We start from the raw sequence: 27,166 nt of genomic DNA on the forward strand, positions 1-27,166 counted from the left end.
ACCAGGTTGAGATTCATTAGGAGAGTCCTTTGAAAAGGTAGTCCATCAACAAAGGAGGTGGCTTACAAAACACTCGTTCGACCTATACTTGAGTATTGCTCATCAGTGTGGGATCCGTACCAGATCGGGTTGACGGAGGAGATAGAGAAGATCCAAAGAACAGCGGCGCGTTTCGTCACAGGGTTATTTGGTAACCGTGATAGCGTTACGGAGATGTTTAGCAAACTCAAGTGGCAGACTTTGCAAGAGAGGCGCTCTGCATCGCGGAGTAGCTTGCTCGCCAGGTTTCGAGAGGGTGCGTTTCTGGATGAGGTATCGAATATATTGCTTCCCCCTACTTATACCTCCCGAGGAGATCAGGAATGTAAAATTAGAGAGATTCGAGCGCGCACGGAGGCTTTCAGACAGTCGTTCTTCCCGCGACCCATACGCGACTGGAACAGAAAAGGGAGGTAATGACAGTGGCTCGTAAAGTGCCCTCTGCCACACACCGTTGGGTGGCTTGCGGAGTATAAATGTAGATGTAGATGTAGACATGATACGTGAATTGGAGTGGCAATTGTTAAAACAAAGGCGTTTTTCGTTGCGACGGGATCTTATCATGAAATTTCAATCACCAGTTTTCTCCTCCGATTGCGGAAACGTTCTGTTGGCACCCACCTACGTAGGGAGAAATGATCATCACGATAAAATAAGAGAAATCAGGGCTCGCACAGAAAAATTTATGTGCTCGTTGTTCCCGCGTGCCGTTCGAGAGTGGAACGGTAGAGAGACAGCATGAAGGTGGTTCATTGATCCCTCTGCCAGGCACTTTATTGTGAATAGCACAGTAATCACGTAGATGTAGATGTAACTAATAATTGTTCTGTATTTACATTAATCTAAAACTTATTTTTTTATTTTTGTCTGCGTTTCGGGTGAGATGGTCCCGAGGAGGAAACGTCGTCCGGTTCTTCGTCTTCTTCTGGCATGGGACCTAAATCGATTTCCTCCTCGGAGATATCAATCTCATCGTCGATTTGCGTCGAATCAAGAAAGATGTCCTCTTCTATTGGAGAGATAAGGCATGAAAGCCCCTTGCTATCAGCTGCATATAGCCGAGTCCTTTATACACTTTATACGTGCTGGATATTATGTTTAGCAGTTCCCGGGATATTGGAGGCTGGGTGTTTGCTATGGAGCCGGCCGCGGTGGCCGTGCGGTTCTGGCGCTGCAGTCCGGAACCGCGGGACTGCTACGGTCGCAGGTTCGAATCCTGCCTCGGGCATGGGTGTGTGTGATGTCCTTAGGTTAGTTAGGTTTAAGTAGTTCTAAGTTCTAGGGGACTTATGACCTAAGATGTTGAGTCCCATAGTGCTCAGAGCCATTTGAACCATTTTTTGAACCATTTGTTTGCTATGGGGTCAGGTCGTTTTTGTGCTCTTCCATCGTCATCTCAGTGCATCGAGCTGATCATTCCTCCACAAATGAACCTGCAAGTAACCCTGAGGGATTGCTGGCAAGCGTCGTCTTCGGTGTGAGGCAAACGTGCCCAACTGAACTGCTCTCTGGAACAGTTGCAAACGAATTTCATTCAAAAGCTGGAAACTGTCACCTGTTTACAAACACACAATGAACTTCACTCTTGCGTCAGCGATCTTATCAGGAGTGGTGCTGTGATCTGTGAAGTATGAGGCAACGCGTTGGAGATTCGTGTTCTTTTGAAATATGTTTGTGAATTTGCTTTCACCCGTGTGTGGGTGTTGTGACAGCCAGTGAAGGCGTGAAGAAATAATACATGCTTTTTGACTTCTTGGGAGAGCATAGAACTGTAGAATGTGTAAATGAATGTGTCTTGGTTGTCTTTGTCCAAATTTCATAAAGAAGATATTGGTGACTGTTTCATCCTGCTCACTACTATCAGCTATGTTGTCAGTCAGCAGGACCAACAGATCAGTATTTTCCCTGGCAGTGAAGATGTTACCTCCCTGTCTCACGTCTTTTCTATAGCTGTGCCAACAAACAAGGGGTTTCCGTCCTCAATGGCCGGATTGACACCTTTCGCCATACAATTTTCTCTCAGTGTTGGGACAAGGCGTTTCTTATTAACTTCTTTTAATAAGAGACAGTCTTTTGGCATAGCTGGTGAACTCGTCTCATCAAATAAAACAGAAACGGATGATGCAGAGCAGGCTCTTCGAGCACGTTCGGCAGATTTTATGCTTTTCTCAGCTCCCTTCTCACGCTATCAATCGAACACTATGCGTACTTTTCAAGTATGGAGGAAAGCACTTAATCAGTATTCCCCACAGCTCAGTGTAAGAGAAACCCACCGTCAAGGACAAAGTCTGTGTTGCTTGTGAAAATATTGACTGGATTGAGCTGTTCAAAAACTCTCTGATTTTCTTGACTCGCGTATTATTCCTTCGTCATCAAAAAAAGTTATTGGATATGGGGTTAACTGAATAGCGAAGTATGACTGGAGCTGTTACGGTGAATTCATATGCAAAAGGATTATGCGGAAAATTGTGTCTGGACTGACAGGGACTAGTTCAACGTTTATCTTGACTGTAAGCTTCACGGCTCACACAGGCACTATTTGGTTCTTCCTCAGGAACTGCACTTGCTTAAAATTCTTCCCTCTAATATTCTCCGTGCATTTTTCTGTTTTTCATAAGCCTCTTGGCAGTTGCTGTCATCACGTCCCAACACTTCAGTACTAATGCACATGACTGGACGTTCCGTGAGGGTATGGGTTATGTGAATCAAACCACTTAGTGAATTTTTCCACATCAGTGATGTTAAAATTGAATATTTTGACTAATGTGCATGATTAGGGGTTAAAAATGAATTTGGCTCCGCAAACAGTTCTTAACAGATATTTAGCGCTACGTAAATTTTCATGTTTTTATTTGTATCTTTGTAATTTCAAAACTTTGAAGCTTTTTTATGCAGAACTTGATGCTCTACAACTTTTATGCATGACACTTTTCATTTTTAGTAGCCCTTTTTGAGTTACAGGCTTTTGAACATGAGCAAAACTCACTTTTCCGCCAAATTGATAAAACAGACGATTTTTTACTATCGATTGTGTATAAATGACTGAGCCGAGTTCAACTTTTAACTAGGTGACTCTACGATCAGATTTATGCTTTATCATTTTGTTGTTTTTAGAAATTTTACGTAGGATGTATCGTTTTCGATTTATAAGTGAAAAACTAAAAAAAAATCTAACACTTCCGTCATTTTTCGGCCCTCAAAAGTTTAGCACAAGCCAGAAACCGTCGCAGACTCATTTATTATTTTGGATGCGTAGCGTCGATTAAAAATATTTCCAGCGTGTGCATATTTACTGCCCAGCGCAGCCGTTTTTAGGGCTACTTTTCCTGTACTATAAAGGTTCCTTTGAAATATCGCGGTGCAGAAGCTGAACGCTGCTACCTTCAATATAATAATAACCTCTAGTGTGTCTGACCGCGAAACGCAAAGGCTTGTTTACTCTGATTACTTTCACTTTATTATGTCGTGTAGTGTCATGTTTCGGCGCAACTCTGAGCTCTCGCCAAGAGTAGTTTTAGCCCAGAAAAGGCTGATCTGCGGTGTCGGTTGACCAACTTCGGTAGGCGATTGTTTATTTGTCTCGGAATTTTAAATCTGTCGTTCTTGCATAGTGGGATTTGTTGTTGACAATTTGCCTCCTTCAGAAGAAACTGAAACATTCATTCAGCGAAAACTAAACGGAACAACGATATCCACTTGCATGACATTCCTTCAAGCATTGTATAGAATGAAAGATGTGCACCGTTCACAAGGTTCAGGTAAGAGTGAAAAAAGTAATTGACAGACTCCAAGTATTTACATTTAAGTTGAAAGGTTTAATTTTGACACAGCTCTATTGTGTACAGGCCTCTCATTTTTATGTTTTTTTGCGAACTCTTTAATTTCTTTGTTTTTTTACTGTTACATTAATTCCCCATAGATGAGTAGCATTTCTACCTTCTCTTACTTACTGCACATTTTACTGACACAACTTTCAAATGAAGACGATTGACAGGATGGCTGGTGTGTGTGTTCCTCAGCCGCACAGGATTAGCCGCGCGGTCTAAGCGCTGCAGTCATGGACTGTGCGGCTGATCCTGGCGGAGGTTCGAGTCCTCCCTCGGGCATGGGTGTGTGTGTTTGTCCTTAGGATAATTTAGGTTAAGTAGTGTGTAAGCTTAGGGACTGATGACCTTAGCAGTTAAGTCCCATAAGATTTCACACACATTTGAACATTTTTTTGTGTGTTCCTTGCGTTTTCATTTGTTTACCGTCAACTCCAGCAAGTGGATGAGTTACGTTACTCCCGGTAGCTGCATTGTGTGCTAGTACCAAAGAATCCAAGTCAGTTTTGTGTTACGTTTTTAATAACGGCAGGTTTACTAGCATCGTACACAGTCATGCGTTTATGAACATGTCTTGAGAAGCGGAGGTGAATTATCAAAAAATATAGGATGCTATTTGAAAAACATGTAGTGTTATTCATATCTTCGTAACGAAAAAAGTTACACAAAAGGCAGCCATACTGATTGATTTACTCTGATGACTAAGCATCATTTGCTTGACACACTTTTATTTTGTTTCTGGACAAAAAGTTATTTGGGGTGGTAAAGATAAATGAGACACATGTATACCTGCGTCTTAATTGAACTGCGGGAAAAGTAGGAACTAGAATGATTTTAAGTTTGAAATTGTTGCCAGATGACGCCGTGGGAGGCGCTGGTGAGCGAGCTGCGCTTCGTGGTGCAGTGCAGTAACAACAGCAAGCCTGTGCGGCCCCGTCGCGTCGATTCCACTTCCGGAACGGGCAGCTACGACGACTCATATCTGCGGCAGTAGTGACTGGGGCTGTTCGCCACATTACCACTACTATGGGAACAGAATGCAAGTGAAGCTGTAGTGTCTCACGTGCATCGAATACTTCCCTATGCACCATGGCGTTAGACAGCAGCTGTTAACAATCACAAACAGCAACCTAATGATAGATGCACTTCATTTAATTTATACCCCACATTGTAAATCCACTCGTAGGATGTATATTTAACATGATAGGTATACACTCTTGCACAAAAAAATATTGTTGACTTCGTCTTCGTACTAGGAGATCTGACATTCTTCCACGTCCCTGACGAATCTAGCGATTTTTAAAGCAGAATAACAATGTACACTTAAATACTGTAGTTTTCTTGTTAGTAGAATTTTTAATATTTAAACATTAAGCAGTAATTTACTTGATTAGTAAGAATATAAATTTGTTGTTCTCCTAGTCGTATTTAGTTCAGTAGATGTTTAGGAAACTTTTCAGTCCACAACATCAAGTACTAGTTACTCATCATCTGTTGCTAGGTCGATCGACCCACTAAGAGAAGCCAGACAGCAGTATTCTCCAACAGGACATTTGGTCCATTAATGATTAATAAAAAAATTACCTTTATCTTTTCATACTGAATCCCTCTATCACATTACATTACCTGTGCAAAAGGACTTCTGTGCTATTTACTTTTACTCTGATATTAATATTTTTGAAGCTTCCTGGAAGATTAAAACTGTGTTCCAGAGCGGGACATGAACTTGGGACTTTTGTCTTTCGTGGGCAAATGCTCTACGAACGGAGCTGCCCAAGCACCACTCACAACTTCAGTTCCTGTAGTACCTCATCTCCTACCTTCCAAATTTCACAGACGTTCTCCTCCATAATTTGCGGGACTAGTACCGCTGGAAAAAGGGTAGTGCGGAGAAATCCCATAAGCACAGCCAGGGGGTTTGTGTCCAGAAATAATTTTCACCCTTCAGCTCAGTGTGCGCTGATTTGAGATTTCGTGGTGGATTAAAATTGCATGCTTCGACGTAGCTCAGTTGGTCGAGCAACTGCCCACGAAGTCAAAGGTCCTATGTTGGAGTCCCGGTCCAGCATCAAGTTTTAATCTGCCGCGAAGTTTAATCTCAACACGCCATCCACTGCAGAGTGAAAAATCATATCGGACATAATATTTTCATGAAAGGAAGCTCGAATAGTGTGGTTCATTTCTCACATAATTTATGAAACATTGTTGTTGTTTTTTACACATATCCAAAATAAATAGTTTATACTAACATATTTTGTAACATTTATTAGAACTGAGTTTCAAAATATCTAGTTCTTTCAATGTCTAAGATTTTCCAACAATTAATACTGTTAACATCTGAATTGACTTAGAAACCTTTAGTGTTATTCAGCTGTCTAATTCAAGTGAAATATCACTCAATTTTTTCCTTGTCATATTGTTATAAATGAAAATTTATTATATCAGCGGAGTATATCATCAAAATTTATCTGCTTCGAAAACAGTTAACAGCCTGAACATGGATGGAAACATCTTTATATAGTTACATATTTGCAGTATTTCCAAGATTGCCAGAAACGTTAGTCTAGATTTTTCATTCATAGTTTAACGTTATTGGACTCACCAGTCTTGTTTAGGTTCACGTTATTACAAATTCATTGTTACGGGTGGCCATCGTTGAGATACATGGTTAGGGTGGGCTACCGTGGTATGTTCTGCAGGAAGAGCACCGTATGGCGTGGGTCATATGCAGGTGCCGCACTAGCGTGAACATACGCCGTAGAGTAAAGGAACTTGTGCAGAAATACTCTAACATTCTTGTTAAGTTCATAGTAAAGCCGGGGTTCCTAAGCCGGAGTCTGATCAGCGCCGCCAGTTCCCTTTAATCAGAAGCTCTGGGAATGCTTCAGCGACCACCGTGCGGCATTGTTGTGGAACGATGTTTCACAGAGAATGAGGATCCAAATTAAAAGCCCAGATAGCGAAGATAGTACAAACCTCTTAAAAAATAAATAAAATGCAAACAAAAAATAAACTTCGATCACAGTGTGTGCTGCACGTTGAGAAGGTGAATGGCTGTTAAGGTGAAGGTGTTGTTAGGTTGTAACCTCTGGGGAACCTGCCGCACCTCAGTAGTGTAAGCTTACCCAGTCACCCAGGACTCTCTCTAGTTGGCCTCTTATTTCCATAGCTCGTCGTGGGACGTCCATGGAGCCTACATCAACTTCAAATTCCACCATCTGTTCGGGTGGTTCGTTGGGCAGTATTAACAAAATGGTTCAAATGGCTCTGAGCACTATGGGACTTAACATCTATGGTCATCAGTCCCCTAGAACTTAGAACTACTTAAACCTAACTAACCTAAGGACAGCACACAACACCCAGCCATCACGAGGCAGAGAAAATCCCTGACCCCGCCGGGAATCGAACCCGGGAACAGTATTAACACCCAAACCCCAAGGAGACCTCCGTGGCTAGTACACCTGAGATCTCTGTGAATATCAGAGGGAGCACTAACAGCGGCAGACCACATTATTTGATAGATAATGTTTTCGTAGTTATTAATCGTACGAAAAGTTCATTTGAGAAATTGTCGTCCTTCAACATATGTAAGGCTTTAGAATGACTTACAGTGCTTTTTTAATATATTAAGAACCTGCGTAACCGCAAATTTCTCTCCGAGGCAAAGAAATTCACCAAAGTAAATAATTTATTAAATGTCAAATAACTTGAAGAATATGCCACCAACAGCGAACTGCAAAATGTACTAAACTGTTGCAAGGGAGCTGTAGCCTTTCGGGACAACGTGAATATAGATGCCAAAGAATTCCAACGCCAATGGGAAAAGCCAAGGAGTCATCAAAGTCAAGCATTTTATGAAAAGAGTATACGGTGAAGTCGAGAAGCACCACCTCTTGTTCCCACGTCCAATTCGCAAAAACTAGCCGAGTACACTGTAGCAGGCATTATCGTATTATCGTCCTTAAAGTTAGGCCGCTCATACCTAACCCTATGCGCTGCTTTAAGTGACAACACTTTAGTTGCACTATCATGTTTTGCGAAAGTCCAACTACGTATGGGAGATGCGGTTCTGGAGCCCACGAATCATGCATTCAGTACACTGCCCCTTCCATGTGTGTTACATGCTCCCATATCAATTCAGTTTGGAGAATGTACACGATCCCAAAATCCGATAGATAAAGATTATACAACGTATCTCACATCCTGAAGCGAAGAGGGCATTTAAGGCCTCACGGGCACGTTCTTCTGTGAAATCGTTCACCTCGGTATTGAAGCAACTTGTACCGAAGACTAGTGTATGCACCCAGGCAGTGACAGCTGAACACGGCACAAGAACCTACAAGTACATCTCTAAAGGTACTTGCAAATCTGCAAACTCATTAAATTCAAATGGCTCTAAGCACTATGGGACTTAACATCTGAGATCATCAGCCCCCTAGACTTAGAACTACTTAAACCTAACGAACCTAAGGACAACACACACATCCATGCCCGAGGCAGGATTCGAACCTGCGACCGTAGCAGCAGTGCGGTTCCGAACTAAAGCGCCTAGAACCGCTCGTGCACACTCATTAAACCAACATGCTTACATACAACTGAAACAATAGTGACAACAGAACGTGCAGGCAGGAAAAATAATAAACCTTCCCAGGAGGAAGAAAAATAGGACGAGAAGAGCTCGCGCAAATCCAAGCTAGAGTCGAACAGATTTCCAAAAAGATCATGCTAAATACCATCATTTTGTGTGCCCTTGACCCGTTTAATTGATGAGACAGTGATCATAGCTGCGATAGTCTCCCTGAATGAACCGGAAAGTCCTTCAAGTGACCCCCACCTATCGCTTCTGCTACATATTCCTGCCCACCGATGAACGACAGGGGGAAAGACGGAGAAAAATCTCACCGCTAAGATGGCGCACCTACTACAATGAAACATCAATCGGTTCAGGACACATGTGGATATGTGGAATGTCCTAGTGCATAGAAGACCACTGTGTTGGTGCATATAAGAAACAAATTTGAAATTTAGAGAGACCAATAGAAATGCAACAGGCATTTTGCGTCTTGAGAGAAGTGCAGTTACGGTCTTGGATAAAATCTTATCTTTGATCTTTGAGTTGCCTACATGCAGGCACAGGAGCTCGGGTGGGGGTAAATGGATGATGCCATCATGCCCCTCGATTACAAAAGGAAGACCCCTCTCTTGACAAAAGACCAATCGGCCAACCGGCCGGAGTGGCCGTGCGGTTCTAGGCGCTACAGTCTGGAACCGAGCGACTGCTACGGTCGCAGGTTCGAATCCTGCCTCGGGCATGGATGTGTGTGATGTCCTTAGGTTAGTTAGGTTTAATTAGTTCTAAGTTCTAGGCGATTGATGACCTCAGACGTTAAGTCGCATAGTGCTCAGAGACATCTGAACCAATCGGCCAGCTTGTAAGCTAAATTAATTACAGCAAACACATATTTAGATTCACCAGTTACAGCTCAGTATTTTAGAGCCAAATCGGCTCGACCAATCTTCTTATGGCATGGATAGGCGGGTCATGACATAATTCTCTCTCAGCGGTGATAGAAATTGCCTAATTTCTGCATGGTGCTGGGCATATTGCCGCCATCGCCAACAATAGTTACTTTCCCACACTTCGGGGAGCTGAAAAGGTGAAACATTATTATATGAGCAGCTCAGAGAGTATAGAAATGACTTATTTTGCTAGATTCTCTGTTTTAGATATAGCTATTGTGAGCAGTACGTACCTTAACATGTATGTTTAGACATAGTGGTCGTTGCAAACAGATCGTAGTATAATGCTTTTGTTTGCTTTATTTCGTATTTTCACATTTTGCGAGGACAGAAAAGAAAAAAAAGATTTGAAGTTACAGTCGTTTCGGTAAACGTTACATACTGGAGCCTCCTCTGGTTTTTCGTAATTTATGTACGATATTATACAAAATATGCATCAAAATGCTCCTGTGAATATCTGCGATGCTCTGGTTTCCGCCATAAGAAACTCAGTGACAGCTCTCTGTTTGGGACGCACCTCCGTAACAGACGCCATTTTGGAAGTTACCTAAAGCGCCGCCACCTATCGGAACATCATGAAACTATAGGGACTGAACTGGGATTATTGTCCGATGTGTCACAAAGTAGTCCACATTGTTTCAACAGAAACTCGCCGAGAAAAACGAAAGTGTGGCATTATTTACTGAAAGCCCCTCGTATATTTTAAAGTGAATCTTAAGTATTTGTGAACAAACTATAAAACAGTTTGTCTACTCCTTCGACCACAAATACAATAGACTGGTCCTCACGTCATTTTCGTGGCTCCAACATCTCTGGGCTAAAGTCACGTGAATGTTGGCAAAACATGGTTGTTTCGTGTTGCGCTTATGGCTGTACTCAGCGTTTAAAGTGTTGAAAGTGATGCCTGTAAAGTCAGACTCATATTACATTTTTGAAAGTATCTATGATAATTCTGTTACAGAAGTAAGTATAACTGTTTCTCGTTCCTACTCATAGGTTCCCTAAGGATGAAAACCGAAGGCAGCTTTGGATACAAGCCCTGAAATGGAAAAACTTTAAGCCATCTGCACATACGCGCCTTTTTGTATATACAAGTGAGATTATAATATGGTAAGAGCACCTATAGTCGACACATGAAGAGAATTTTTTTCTACATTCTAATACTATTAAATAAATGTAGGCTCCAAAATTATTTTCTGAAACTTCAAAGTCTCACCTTTCATCTAAAATATCATTTTTTTAAAACTGATAGTTTAAACTTTTGTAAAAATAATAGGAACTGAACCTTTGAAGTGCACCTAAAATTGATACTCTGAAATGGACCTGCTCCTAAAGTCGACAATTTTGGCACTTATAGTTAACATAATGCCCATATCCCATTTTCTTTTATAACTGACTCGAGCTCAAAACGCGGCGAATCCAATGTTTAAAGTTTTGACACGAGCCCACTCTTACTTTTAAAAGAATTTTAACGACATTTTACTTTAATTGATAGTTTATAGTAATTTCGTCCCGCTGCCCACCAGAGGGGTGTTCGATGTATTTGTTAGATTTTATAAATGGAACTGTGAACAAATCTAGGTCAAGTGTAGTTCTGACATAATTATTCACAAATAAAAAAGTATTTTTTGTTGGAAGTGTTTGGCAGTCAATTGAGAAATGTGGGTAAAATGCGATACAAACTTAGGATGGCAGACCGCTTATTTGAAATCCCGCCACGTTTTGCCAACAGTCACGTGGTTTATGTTGGAGCCACACCAGCCCTATAGCTTCTGCACAGCAATGCAAGTCTACTAGTATCTATGGTCGAAGGTTTACTCACTATGTACTATAGCTTTTTGTTAGTAAGTCACAATATTCCAACTGAAACGCACTGAAATTTAATGACAGTCTTGTGTGCGATGCGGATCAAAATCTGTATTTGCAAAGAATGCAAGGAACAGTGGCTATAAAACACGTGCTTTCATCACCTGACGTTTTTAGAAGTTTTTCAGGAATGGTGCACTCCACCAAAAATCATTTAAGGAGAAAAGATGATAATTTCTTCTACTGCAAGCTCTTTGTTTTACTTGGACTAAAACAAGAAAAAAATGACCAGTAAACATGTGCTCTAAAATGCATACCTTAACAGTTATGAGCATTTGTTCGTTAGAAGAGCTATGTTTCAAAGTAGCGAAGATGAAAAAGTGCTCATAGCTCTTAACGTATGGATTTTAGAAAACATGTTTACTGCACACTTTTTTCTTATTTTGGTCCATACTGCTACTTCCCAAAATATGGAAATCAAAGAGCTTGCAGTAGAAGAGATTTGTTTCACAGTATCGAAAACGAAAAATTGCTAGTAGCTCTTAAGGTATGAATTTTCAAGTGGTTCAAATGGCTCTGAGTACTATGGGACTTAACATCTGAGGTCACCAGTCCCCTAGAACTTAGAAATATTTAAACCTAACTAACCTAAGGACATCACACATATCCATGCCCGAGACAGGATTCGAACCTGTGACCATAGCTTTGCATTTCCGACCCTGTGTTTCCTGAGACTTTTTTGCTTCTACTATCGTGTGCATTCAACTGTATGCATTTACACCATTAATTATGATACACCCTTTATAATTGGTGTTTTTGACAGACGAATGTACACTGAGATGACAAAAGTCACGGAATAGCGAGATGCGCATATACAGATGTCGGTAGTATTGTGTAAGGTATAAAAGGGCAATACTTTGATGGAGCTGTCTCCCGGATGACGCCCTCTCTCCCTCCATTTATCCCTCCTATCAACTCTGATCCTCACCCCCCTCCTTTCCTCCATCCTTCTCGTGGGCTCCCTCTCCCCCCATCCCTTTCCCCCTACCCTCCCTCTGACCCCCTTCTCTCCCCCGAGTCCTTTTGCATTTCCCTCCTCTGCCTTTTCCCATTCCATCTCGCGTCTGCCCTGCCCCTCCCCTCCCCCTTATGAGTCCTCTACCTCCTTTGGTTCCCCCCCCCTTTTCGTTTTTCCTCTCCTCCCTCCCTGTTTTCCCCCTCATCTGTCCAGTTCCCCGCCCCCCCCCCCCACCCCCATCGGCCTTGGCTATGCTGTGCTGACATTTTAGTGCAGTGTTTACGGTAAGTGTTCAGTGTTGTGTGTCTTTTCTGAAGTGTTGCAAATGGACATCATACTGTCGCTGGGTGTAATTTTTATATCTCTTGCGAACAGAAACCAGACTGTCGTTGTGTTTTTTAATTGTCTGTCTACTATGTTACCTGTCTTCTTCCTGTGTATTTTATTAGCATTGCCACCCCTTTGTTTTATGTTTTAACTTTCCACAATTTTCCGCCGTTTTACAATTTAAGTCACCTTTTTATCGCCTGCTTTTATTGTTTATTATCTTCTTCTTAAGTTTTAAAAAGTCTGTAGGATGCAGAGCAGCGAACTAAGCTGCTGCCAGCCCGCCCTCTTAGGGGGGGAATCGAAATTCATTAAAGGAAAAAAAATAGTGGAGCTGTCATTTGTATACAGGTGATTCAAGTAAAACAGTTTCTGATGTGAGTATGGCCACACGACGGGAATTAACACGATTTGAACGCAGAATGGTACTTGGAGCCAATGGCATGGGACATTCCACTTCGGAAATCGTTAGAGAATTCAATATTTCGAGATACGCAGTACCAAGAGCGTGCCGAGAATATCATACTTCAGGCCTTACTTCTCGCCACAGACAACTCCGTGGCCCATGGCCTTCACTTCACTACCGTCAGCAGCGGCGTTTGCTTAGAATTGTCAGTGCTAACACACAAGCAACACTGCAGAAAATAACCACAGAAATCAATGTGGTACGTATGGTAAACGTGTCCGTTAGGACAATGCGGCAATATTTGGCGTTAAACAGTTACAGCAGCAGACGACAGATTGTAACCTCCCCACAGAAATTGTTAAATGGAAATATGAGCCAAGTGTAACCTCCCCACAAAAAATGTTAAATGGAAATTGAGCCAAGTGTAACTTCCCCACAAAATTATAATTAAATGAATTTTTTAATATTGTCACCTCTGAACAAAATTGTCTCCGATTTATAGTCTGTGCGCAGAAATGCATTCACATTTAATGTTCCCACAAAATTCTTTTCTCATTTAATGTTAAGTTCGAAACAGAAAAATTCCTAAACACCAAAATAATAAAAAAAGTTTAGTAACCTGATGAATTTTATGAGGACAGCAGCGCTGCCCTTCGGCCCTGTATTCTGAATAAAAAAGGCAAAATTTCTTACCTCAATAAAAACTGCAATTATATCTGCTCTTAATTAGATATTTTTTTGACACAGCTTCGTGCAATGCTGGTGTATATATTTTTTTGATTCTTGGAAGGAATGATCATGCATTGCAAATATTCTTTAAATTGAAATGAATGCTTTTCTTTTAGAAGAGTTACTTTATATTATAAAATTATTATTGGGGCATTTCTTGGAACAAATTAAATTACAATTAACATACATTATTAAATATGCGCAAGGCTGCTTCTTTACCTTCTACAACAATACTCATCCTCCAGAGTCCTGACCAGAGTCGCGAGCAGAGCACACAGCCGACACATGCCGACTCCACCAGACTACTGTCGACTCGCGCAGACAAGTGCAGACTAGCGACAAGCAACAACTAACGACAAACTACTATCTGGTCAGAGATTCTGTCATGCCTCGCCCATCGCCAGCGAAGGATACGTCTTACAAGATATGAGTGCTTTTCTAACAGCAAGACATCGCCTATCGTGTCTCTCCTAGGTTCATGACCGCAACATTTGGAACCAAGACGACTGGGAGACCGTGGACTGCTCAGATGAGTCCCAATTTCAGTTGGTAAGAGCTGACTGTAAGATTCGAGTGTGGCGCAGACCACACAAAGTCATGGACCCAACTTGTCAACAAGGCACTGTGCAAGATGGAGGTGGCTCCATGATGGTGAGGAATGAGTTTACATGGAAGTGACTAGATCCTGTTGTCCAACTGAACCGATCATTGACTAGAAATGGTTGTGTCTGACTACTTGGAGAGCATTTGCGGCCATTCATGGACTTAATGTTTCAAAACAACGATGGAATTTTTGTGGATGACAATGTGCCATGTCACCGAGCCTCAATTGCTCACATTTGGTTCGAAGAACATTCTGGACAATTCGAGTGAGTAATATGGCCATCCAGATCAGCCGAAATTAATCCCATCGAACATTTACGGGACATAATCGAGAGGTCAGTTCGTGCATAACACTTTCGCAGTTATAGAAGGCTATAGAGGTAGCATGGATCAATATTTCAACAGAAAACTTCTAACGACTTGTTGAGTCCATGCCACGTCGAGGTGATGCACAACGTCAGGTAAAAGTAGGTCCGTCACGAAATTAGGAGGTATCCCAAAACTTCTGTCCCCTCATTGTATATAGCTTACATTTGTTTCGGTTTTAGGAAGAACTGAAGTTATGTTGTACTGGGATGGTTAACATTTGTTATTATCTACATGATAAACGTAACTGAAGTAGCATCTGAGGAAGAATGACTGCATATATTAAAAATTTTACTATCAGCTGTCTAGCATTTTCCATTACAGACTCACAACACACACAGGAAGGCCCTTATCTGATTTCACAGCACGAAAAACAATCTGAAATCCAACAAAAACTTTAATCATTATGAGTACAAATTACAATTATGTAAAAATAAATACTGATTTTCAAGCAACACACAAAGCTATGTCAGGAGCATAGACATCTTGGTTAAACAATTGGCCAACAGTATGCAAAAATACTGAACTAAACAAAAAACTGGGCAATTTGCATCTGAGAAATATTACACTCCTTTGGCACGTAATAGATAAAGCAGATAGTTTTAAACACTCAACAGAACAGCAGTAAATACAAAAAAGCAATTAAACGTGCTCATTAGAAACCAACTGCAGGAAAATACACCCACATACACATCCACACAGTTAAACTTTCTGAAACATACCATTTTTCCCAACGGTAAAGCATCTCACTAACGTACAACTAAGTGAAGCGGAAACAAAATTTTTTGAGAAACGTCTTAAATATAACATTAGCAAGAAAAAATTAACAAATGCAGACTACAGGGTCATAGTAATAGACATGTAACATAATGTAGCGCAAAAAGGAAAAAAAACAAAAACAATGATGTAAGTGCAGGTCTTATAAGGGCACTGATAGTAAAACAAGTAAATAGCGTAATTACAACAAGAAAACACCATACAAACAAACAAGAATACAACAAAGAAGCAATAACAATTAAGTTATTAAGGAGAAAACTAGAGAAAATGGCAGTTTGGGGATGGGGGGTGGGGGTAATCGCTACAAAAGCAGACAAAAGTAACATTATAGTGCTCGTGCATAATAAAAGAAAAAACTTATTATAAAAAACTGTGTTGAAAGAAAATGATATTAAAGAAATCGTTAGGTAACACGCTGTAGAGGGAAAGAATAGGGTGTGGTGATGGGTAGTAATAGAGAAAGGGTAGAGAGTGGGAAGGGGTGTTGCTCTGTTGATGATAGTTACTTTTGTTCAAAAGTGTTCTACAGTGTCTGTATACTATATGACTGATTACTGTTATGTTTTTGAGAATGAAGGTGGTTTTATTTCTTGTGTTTTTTCATGTCTGTTGCTGGTGCTTTTCTGAAAATACTGGAACTGTGTCTCTTATTGGAGTTTGTGATTCTGAAGTCGAAGTGGGGTATTGCTTGTTCTGTTTCCATTTCTAAAATGAACTTAATGTTACGATATATAGTATTTGCTAGCATGTGTGAACTGTTTATATGTTCATCTACATCATTCTTTGCAAGCCACGTAATGGTGTGTGGCGGAAGGTACCTTTTGTACCACTAACAGAGCCCTCCAACCCAGTTCCACTCGCGAATAGCGCGTGGGAAGAATGATTGTCGGCAAGCCTCTATATTGGCTCTAATTTCTCGAATTTTCTCCTTGTGGCCATTACGTGAGACATATGTGTGAGGAAGTGCTCTCTTTAAATTTTAATAGTAAATCTCGCCGTGATGCACAACGCCTCTCTTGCAATGTCTGACAATGGAGTTTGTTTAGCATAGCCGTAACGCTCTCGTCCCGACTAAACAATCCCGTGACGAGACGTACAGCTCTTCATTGCATCTCCTCTATCCCTTCTATTAGACCTATCTCGTAGGGATCCCAGACAGATGAACAATAGTCAAGAATAGGTAGAACAAGCGCTTTATAATCCACTTCCTTCGTGGATGAATTACATTTTCCTAAGGTTTTTCCTATGAATCTGAGTCTGGCATCTGCTTTTCCCGCCATTTGTTTTGTATGGCCATTCCACTTAAGGTCGCTCTGAATAGTTACTCCTAGATATTTTACGGTAGATACTGATTCCAGAGGTTTCTTATGAGTAGTGTAGCTGTGCAGTAGTGAATTCATTTTCCTATGTACGTGCAATATGTTACGTGTATTTGCGTTCAGGATAAAGTGCCGGAGTCTGCAAATCGTTATTATCTTCTGGCGTTGCTACTTTGTTACAGAGAACCGCATCATCTGCGAACAGCCTTAAAGAGCATTCGACGCTTTCTACTAGATCATTTATGTATACTGCAAACTGTAACAACCCTATCAAACTTCCTAGGTGTACGCTGAAAATTATCTTTACATATGTCGATTTTGTTTCGTCAAGAGCGACGTGTTGAGTTCTGTCTGCAAGGAAGTCTTGAATCCAGTTAAAAATCTGCTTTGATAGTCGATAAACTCGTAATTTTTTCGCTAAACGGCAGTGCTTGATGGTGTCAAATGCCTTTCTGAAGTCAAGGAACACCGCGTCAACCTGAGTGTCGTTATCTACGTCGCTGTGAATCTCACGGAGGAACAGAGCGAGCTGAGTTTCGCTGGTTCTCTGTTTGCGGAATCCATGTTGATTTTTATAGAAGAGATTTTTATTCCCCCAAAATGTCATAATTCTTGATCATAAAACATGTTCCACAGTTCTAAAACAGATTGACGTGAACGATATAGGTCTATAATTGTGTGCATCCATCCTACCGTACTTCTTGAAAAAGGAAAAGACCTGCGTTTTTTTCCAGTTGTTAGGTACTCTTCGTTGCTCAAACAATCTACCATAAATTAATGTTAGAGGGGGAGCAAGTTTTTCCGCATAATCCTTGTAAAACCTTATAGATGTCTCATCTGGTCCTGACACCTTTCAACAACTAAGCGATTGTAGTTTTTTTTTTCTATTCCGCGATAGGTTATCTCAATATCCGACGTGTCGACGTTCGTACGACGAATGAAAGGAGGGACCATGTTAAGATCGTCTTCGGCGAAACAGTTTTGGAAGACCAAATTCACTATTTCAACCTTCTCTCTGTTATCTTCCGTTTCGATGCCAGTATGGTCACTGAGTGAATGAATAGATGATTTTGACCTGCTTACTGATTTTACGTACGACCTAAATCTCTTAGTGCTTTTACTCAGATCGGTTGACAAAGTTTTACTTTCGGAGTCATTGAACGCTTCTCTCATTGGTCTCTTTACGCTCATTTCCCTTAGTTCAGCTTTTGTTTGTCATGTAGGTTTTTACTTGTGTTTCATCTGAGAAGAAGTTCTCTTTGTTTACGTATCAATTTTCTAACACGGCTATTAAACCATGGTGGGTTTTTCCACCCCTTAAGACCTTACTCGAAACATACTTGTCTGTGGCGTATTACACGATGTCTTTGAATTTTTTTTCCATTTGTTCTCCACATTTTCGTCCTCATCGCCGAGAATATGATGCTGACTGTTTCGTTACTCTGAAATTTGTATCATGTCACTTTTGCTAGGCAAAAAAATCTTCCTTTCTTTCTTAACATTCTTCGTAAGGCACGTTGTCATAAATGCTATCACAGCCTTGTGATCGCTGATACCTTCCTCTACGTTAACTCATTCGATAAGTTCAGGTCTGATTGTTGCCGGGAGGTCTAAGACATTATCATCTCAGATTGGTTCTCTAACTATCTGCTCAAATAAATTTTCGTAAAAGGCATTCAGAACAATGTCACACGAATCCCTGTCTCTGGCAGCAGTTTTGATAGCATGACACTCCCAATCTATACTTGGCAAGTTGAAGTCACCCCCTATTACAACGTAACGATCAGGAAAATTATTAACGATATTGTGCAAGTTCTGCTTGAAGCGCTGTATCACTAGAGCTCCTGTCCCAGGCTGTCTATAAAAGTATTCAATTACCATTTTTGACCTATCTTTTGTACTTCACTTCAGACAGATTAATTTACAATCGGACTCGTTGATAACCTTGCTCGATTTTATCGAATTCCTTACGGCAATAAATACACTGCCACCACTGGTGACTAATCTATCCTTACGATAAATATTCCATTCTGAACTTAGGATTTCGTTGTTATTAACATCCGGTTTCAACCAACTTTCTCTTCCTAACACTAGCTGAGCAAGTGCACAATTTCTGGGACCTCTCCTTGGATGTTCCTGCAGTTTACAAGAATCACATTAACCTCTGCTGTCTCTGTTCTGCGCGTGAAGAATTTTGCCTGCTGATATTGTGGCTAATTTATCAAGCAAATCCTCTTTGATCCCAAGAGGGGGGTTCTCTAATCTAGAAGAGCCCCATGAGTACGTCGCACTACTCTACTACCCTAGCAGCCGTTTCCTACTTGTGGTGTACTACTCACCTATTAAATGAAACACTACAATTCTCACACCGTAGTTGAGGTCGATAAATTCGAATCCGACACCGTCGCAGAGTCGCCTGAGCCTCTGGTTTAGATATGCCACTCTGCTCCAAACAAGAGGACCGCGATCAGCCCTGGATTAGAAGTTGCAAATAGACAGCTTAGCCTGCACCCCGCGTGCTTGCTAGTTGCCTTCCCCAAATCGGCCATCCACCGAAAGGAGCCGAGGTTTCCATCAGAATCCAAGCGGTAGGTGTCATTCGTGCCACTATATGCAGGGAGGAAACCGTGGTCTAGGAAGAGTCCGCCTTTCGCCGCGGAGCAGCTCGGACTTGTTTACGTCTCGGCTGCGAACGGTCGCGGAAGAAGCGGTGTTTACACCGTCGTCACTCGCGTGTGTTACTGTTTGAATCGAACGCAATGGCACACAATTTCCGAAAAACCACGATACAGTTCACGTTCTGTAACGAGTATGCAAGACCGAAGGCTTTCGAAATCGAACGTTTCTTGAGGGACGAAGTGCATCTCAATTACACGGAGATTATTGGAATTCATTTATCAATCGTGAGCAGCACTCTTTACGTAAAGATGATTGACGACGCAGCATGTGATAGGATCATTGAAGCCGCCAAACGAGGATTCCAGTTCCGACACTCCGATGGTCATATTGGCGAAGTTTTAGTCGCTCATTCGGGCCTGGGCGTGCGTACGATTCGAATCTTCGAGCTGCCTTTCGAGGTACCCGAATCATTGGTCACTGAATCACTCCAGCCATATGGCAGAGTTATTAGTCATACGGCCGAACGCTGGGCAAGTTTTAGCACGTATCCAGTGCTCAATGCTGTCCGACAGGTGCGAATTGCCCTTACGAAACATGTGCCATCGTACATAAACATCGGCGGCTGTAGAGCTATTGTCATCTATGATGGACAGCCCCGGACATGCTCCGGGTGTGGTGGTGAAGGACATCTTCGATCAGCGTGTATGCAGAGGAGACTCGTGCAACTCCCCAGCGGATACTTCCAGAATCCGACTACACCAACGTCACTGCCGATGACTTACGTGACGGCACTTCGCGGGGAGGTGACGCCGAGGTCGGAGCGCACCATCGAACCGACGCCGCAGTTGATTGAGGCGCCTTCGGACGCCACTGAAGAAGGAATGGCTCCGACCAACCTGCAATCTCAGACACTACAGGTGGCGCAGAAAGAGGATGAGAGCATCACAATAGGCATGGAAGCTGAAGTGGAACGGCCCCAGGGCATTGTGGCGGCGGCGGGAACGCAGGAGATGCAAGATGCGCCAACACCAGAGGCCGAGGTTAGGGCCCGCAAACAACGCTCGCCAAAGCGCCGCAAGAAGCGCCGCAAGAAGCGCCGACTAAATTCTGCGGAGACGCTCCATTCTCTTCTAGGGAGCCCAGACGAGTCTAACACTATGGACGTGTCTGACATGGAACCACAAGCTTCGGATGTCGCAGATCATATGAATTCGGACAGTGAAATGATGTCATATTGTTCTGACGACGCATCCGCTCAGGGGCCTGCTACCCCATCGGCGGTAGAGACTACAGCTGCGAAAGAACAACAGATGTCACACATCAATGCCGCACAGGAAAATTTGGAGCACACCAATAGTATCAGCTGGTATGAGCAGGACGACGACATCACCGATGCGGACCATTCTATTGGCGGGGCCTTGCATCCGTCCGCATCTCAAGAAACCTAATGCCGCGGGGACACGTTCCTCGGGCGACCCTCGGCGGATGTGCAAAGGGACTATCGACACGGTGAAACTTTGTCATTTTAACATCATGTGGAGATGACAGCTACTCGACCCCAGGCATACAGAATAGGGACAGTGAATGTAAATACCATTAGATCGCCCGTGAAACAGTAGTTGTTTAGGGACATGATATACGCGTCGGATGTGGATATACTGATGGTGCAGGAAATTTACATTCCTGAGTTCCAGGAAGTACATGGATACATCTCCTACACCTCGCCGCACTCGAACAACGACAGTGGAACGGCGATATTGGTCCGGGACGGGATTCCGGTCCGAGACCTGGCTTATCTACCTTCGGCACGAGGACTGGCGATAACTGTTAATGGAATTCGCATTCTCAATGTTTATGCCCCTTCCGGCACAGAAAACAGACGGGCGCGTGTGAGATATTATTCGGAAGAGATTGTGCCCTTATTTACCGGCAGATTCGATCATTTCATTATAGGTGGTGACTTCAATTGTGTTTTAGCCCAAAAAGACCAGACACCACATTACAATACCTGTCGTGAATTGCATGTGCTATGCCGGGATCTGGAGTTAAGCGACACCTGGGACATGATTCATAGGAACCGTGAGGGATATACTTTTTTTACCAGTCACTCGGCGAGCAGACTCGATCGAATATATGTTTCGGTTGGCCTACAGGATAAGGTGGTCGACGCGGAACGATGGCCTGCGGCATTTACTGATCATCTGGCTTACATTTGTACCATGTCACTCCCTAGGCAAAGTGTGTGGAGAAGCCGCGGGACATGGAAGCTCAATTCGTCCCTTTTGGCCGACCCCGAATGTCGTCAGAGAGTCGAGGAGGTATGGGCCACATGTCAACGCCGTCTACCAACGTATACCTCCGTGCTTCAATGGTGGCTCGAGTGCACTAAGCCGGCAATAAGAAGAGCTCTAATACAGTATGGTCGGGATAAGGCGAGATGGCAGAGAGACACTCTTGATTATTATTACACCATGCTTCGTGAGCTGTCCTTCCAGGTGCCGTCTGCAGAACATCATGCGGAAGTTCATCGTGTCAAGGCACAAATCCTATCGATCACGCGACGACGACTGGGTGGCATCCCAATACGGGCAAGATGTCTTGACACCATCACTGGGGAACGTACCTCGATGCACCATGTGTCGCGGGAACATAAGCGTTACCGCCGGGCATTGGTAACAGTGCTCCACGGTTTAGATGGCCATCAACTGACAACACAACAGGACATTGCAAATGAATTTTTAGAGCATTTCCGCCATCTCTATGCCGGTACACCGACGGACCGTCAGGTAGGGGAAGAGATACTGCAACATCTGCAAACGACACTGACAGAGACGGATAAGGCAGCGCTTATGGAGCCACTCACAGAAGACGATATAAAGGTGGCACTCACAAAAGGAGCGGCCCATAAATCACCGGGGCCAGATGGGATTACGCTAGAGTTTTATCGAGAATTCGTGGACATGATGATGCCACAGTTGGTGTCGATGTACAATGAGGCGATGAGTCCAAACATGCGCCTACCGTCGGATTTTGTGACGGGCTTTCTTCTTCCCATCCCGAAGATGGCGGGGAGTCGCAGTGTTAATCAATATCGGCCTCTCACTATGCTAAACACCGATTATAAAATTTTTGCACGGCTACTAGCGTCTCGTCTCAAGCTGGCGATATCCAGGACAATATCCCCTGATCAGGCTTGCCTAGGGGTGCGAAGCAACATCTCCTCGGCGTTAAGTGAATACCGTGACGTTATCGCCCTTGCGGAAACTTGTAAAATGCGAGCGGCGATGATATCTGTGGACTTCGATCGTGCGTTCGACAGGATAAACCATGACTTCTTGGCGTCAGTCATGAGCCGAATGGAGATTCCACCTGTTTTCATCTCCATCATTATGAGGCTAATACACTCTTGGAAATTGAAATAAGAACACCGTGAATTCATTGTCCCAGGAAGGGGAAACTTTATTGACACATTCCTGGGGTCAGATACATCACATGATCACACTGACAGAACCACAGGCACATAGACACAGGCAACAGAGCATGCACAATGTCGGCACTAGTACAGTGTATATCCACCTTTCGCAGCAATGCACGCTGCTATTCTCCCATGGAGACGATCGTAGAGATGCTGGATGTAGTCCTGTGGAACGGCTTGCCATGCCATTTCCACCTGGCGCCTCAGTTGGACCAGCGTTCGTGCTGGACGTGCAGACCGCGTGAGACGACGCTTCATCCACTCCCAAACATGCTCAATGGGGGACAGATCCGGAGATCTTGCTGGCCAGGGTAGTTGACTTACACCTTCTAGAGCACGTTGGGTGGCACGGGATACATGCGGACGTGCATTGTCCTGTTGGAACAGCAAGTTCCCTTGCCGGTCTAGGAATGGTACAACGATGGGTTCGATGACGGTTTGGATGTACCGTGCACTATTCAGTGTCCCCTCGACGATCACCAGTGGTGTACGGGCAGTGTAGGAGATCGCTCCCCACACCATGATGCCGGGTGTTGGCCCTGTGTGCCTCGATCGTATGCAGTCCTGATTGTGGCGCTCACCTGCACGGCGCCAAACACGCATACGACCATCATTGGCACCAAGGCAGAAGCGACTCTCATCGCTGAAGACGACACGTCTCCATTCGTCCCTCCATTCACGCCTGTCGCGACACCACTGGAGGCGGGCTGCACGATGTTGGGGCGTGAGCGGAAGACGGCCTAACGGTGTGCGGGACCGTAGCCCAGCTTCATGGAGACGGTTTCGAATGGTCCTCGCCGATACCCCAGGAGCAACAGTGCCCCTAATTTGCTGGGAAGTGGCGGTGCGGTCCCCTACGGCACTGCGTAGGATCCTACGGTCTTGGCGTGCATCCGTGCGTCGCTGCGGTCCGGTCCCAGGTCGACGGGCACGTGCACCTTCCGCCGACCACTGGCGACAACATCGATGTACTGTGGAGACCTCACGCCCCACGTGTTGAGCAATTCGGCGGTACGTCCACCCGGCCTCCCGCATGTCCACTATACGCCCTCGCTCAAAGTCCGTCAACTGCACATACGGTTCACGTCCACGCTGTCGCGGCATGCTACCAGTGTTAAAGACTGCGATGGAGCTCCGTATGCCACGGCAAACTGGCTGACACTGACGGCGGCGGTGCACAAATGCTGCGCAGCTAGCGCCATTCGACGGCCAACACCGCGGTTCCTGGTGTGTCCGCTGTGCCGTGCGTGTGATCATTGCTTGTACAGCCCTCTCGCAGTGTCCGGAGCAAGTATGGTGGGTCTGACACACCGGTGTCAATGTGTTCTTTTTTCCATTTCCAGGAGTGTAAGAGGGGCTACTTCGAAGGTGATTGTAAACGGTCGGGAAGCGGGCTCTGTTCCTATTAACAGCTCCGTCCGACAAGGGTGCCCACTCTCCATGATGCTGTTTGCGATAGCGCTTGAGCCGCTGATGTGTGTTATGGGGCGCTCACTTACTGGGATAGCGCTTAATGAGACCTCCTTCGTTTGTCGCGCATATGCGGACGACCTGATCCTTCTTGTCAGATCAGGTCATGAAGTGCATCAGGCTGTTGAATATTTAGACTCTTACGGGACGGCAGCAGGCAGTGTCATTAACATGACGAAATCCAAAATTATGCACATTGGACGGGGTCTGGAAGACGTACCGGGACCGTTTCAGACGGTGGAATCGCTGAGATGTCTGGGGATCACATTTACCCGTTCACTACGGCGGTCAGCGGCGGCGAGTTCTCGGCGGCTTCTGCAAAATGTTCGTCTGGCGATACGGAACAACTCACTGAGAGCCTTTGACATGATCCAGCGTGTGACATACGCTAACGTTCACATAGCGTCACGACTGCCCCATTTAGCGCAGATCCTACCAATACCAAAGGTATTGCAGACCGCCTCATGGCTGCCTTTGGTTACTATGTTAGTACTGGGATGTTATTTAAGATCACACATGACACGTTAACGCTACAATTCCGGAACGGTGGCCTCAACCTCACAAACGTGCGAAACAAAGCTCTGGCGCTTTACATGCGAGCGATGATACGAAATTGGCAACACCGAAAGCACACCCTAACGTCAGCTCTGATAGAAGTACTTGTTCCGCCTTCGTACGAACCTTCTATTGCGGTGGGCAATATTTCGCCTTCTCTTGCACACATTGCCTCATTTCTTGTTGATTACAGTTATGTTCGTCTGAAAGTACCTTCGACGAGAATACCCACGACTCGGGAGATCTATAGGTGCTTGATGGATCACCATGCCCGCAACGTAATGGAATTCAAATACCCGTCGAGAACGTGGAACCACATTTGGTGTGCAGTGCATACTCCATTACTGTCAACAGCAGCGAGATCGATGTGGTACATTCTTATAAACCGTAAACTTGTGACCAGGAGTCGATTACATACAATTCATATGGTCGATTCTCCTCTTTGCACAAACTGTGGCCTGTTAGCAACGGAAGAACATGGTTTAGTGTGTGGCGCAGCGAGGGACGTCTGGATGCTGACGCGTCGAATATTGGCCTTCCTTCGGCGCACTAACTACACAGAGATCACATCGGATGTACTTTTTCTACCGGACAAGACCTTTTTTCCCAAACAAAAGACGTATGCGGTCAATTGGATCGCTGGACATGCGACGAAATATTTGTATTCGTACGATATTAAGTCCGTGATGGATTATTGGATGTATTTACAAGAACAACACGAGCTCATACGGAGTCATACGAAATACAGGACTTACTTTTCCAATTTTTTAGGAAGTGTTTTTCACAATCCGCCCGACAGCTGGGGTGTCCCAGAACTGAGAAGACTCCTGCAGCAGAACGACTAGAGACAATACTGCGCGGTTCAGTTATATTGGCATACAGCACACTGAGAAGAAAACTGGCCCTACATGGTCGACGCAGGAGAAATACATAAATATATGCCGCCCACAAAGGCAGAAATGGTCAAGATTATATGGCTGTCTGCCAGATTTATGATGCGACACCGTGTGCTGCAGGGATTGTGCTGCAGATGATAACTTCATTTTCACTCCCGCCCGTGACTAGGATTGTCATTTACTTTATTCATGTTACACAAAAAAAAGGGCAGCCTTTACGTTGATTTTCTGGTTTCCAGATTGTTTTTGCTTTGTTTTTGCTTTCTCGATCCTTTTCTTATCCCTAAGATGGTACAATTGTACGAATAAAGATTGTTCGTTTACCCTGCCTTCCTGCTCCCACAAACAAGATAAAAAAATCCGCTTGGAATACGGATTTTTATTTTTTTATTATCACCTTCATTTAACTTGTATGTAAAAAAAAAAGTCTCGGTCGGGCACACAAAAAAAAAAAAAAAGCGGTAGCGTGCCTTGTTTCTGTTCGTTATGTCAGTGGATCGAGAGCAGCTGGCATAAAACATTTTCATAGCCTCTTCTGTCTGAATGCTGAAGACGTGAATGTAATGGTAAATAAAAAAAAAAAGGGGTGACGTCTAAAAAAAAAAAAAGGGGGGTAGCGTCTTTGATTCATAATCAAAAACGTCTTCGGTCCCGGGTTCGATCCACGCCACTGCCTAAATTTTGATAAATAATCAGCATTGGCGGCCGAAGACTTCCGGCATACGAAGTCAGCCTCATTCTGCCAACGGCCTTGTCAAAGAGGGCGGAGGAGCGGATAGAGGTTCAGGGCACTCTCTTGTCCTAGGGGTGGGAAATTGCCCCTAAAGGCGGAAGAATCGGCAATGATCAACGACATGAGGATCCAGAAGGCAATGGAAACCACTGCATTAAAGACACGTAACGTGTATCCACAGGACATGTGGCCTGTATTTGAAGAAGTGTCATGATGATCTCTCCATTGGCAAAAGATTCCGGAATAGTCCCCCATTCGGATCTCCGGGAGGGGACTGCCAAGGGGGAGGTTACCATGAGAAAAAGATTGAATAATCAACGAAAGGATAACGTTCTACGAGTCGGGGCGTGGAATGTCAGAAGCTTGAACGTGGTAGGGAAACTAGAAAAGCTGAACAGGGAAATGCAAAGGCTCAATCTAGATATAGTAAGGGTCAGTGAAGTGAAGTGGAAGGAAGACAAGGATTTCTGGTCAGATGAGTATCGGGTAATATCAACAGCAGCAGAAAATGGTATAACAGGTGTAGGATTCGTTATGAATAGGAAGGTAGGGCAGAGGGTGTGTTACTGTGAACAGCTCAGTGACCGGGTTGTTCTAATCAGAATCGACAGCAGACCAACACCGACAACGATAGTTCAGGTATACATGCCGACGTCGCAAGCTGAAGATGAACAGATAGAGAAG

General features: G+C 43.8%; 1 protein-coding gene across 1 annotated transcript in view; it reads left to right on the top strand.

Moving 5' to 3' along the window:
• Positions 1–6,032, top strand: part of LOC126470789 (glutamate receptor ionotropic, kainate 2-like) — a 373,922-nt gene extending 367,890 nt beyond the window's left edge. Inside the window, exon 13 of the mRNA XM_050098799.1 lies at positions 4,720–6,032. Coding sequence (XP_049954756.1) covers positions 4,720–4,857 — 138 coding nt within the window. The 3' untranslated portion in view covers positions 4,858–6,032. The remainder of the gene's footprint in view (positions 1–4,719) is intronic.
• Positions 6,033–27,166: the final 21,134 nt, after the last annotated feature.

The sequence above is a fragment of the Schistocerca serialis genome, chromosome 3 (genome assembly GCF_023864345.2).
Source record: "Schistocerca serialis cubense isolate TAMUIC-IGC-003099 chromosome 3, iqSchSeri2.2, whole genome shotgun sequence".
NCBI lineage: Eukaryota > Metazoa > Arthropoda > Insecta > Orthoptera > Acrididae > Schistocerca > Schistocerca serialis.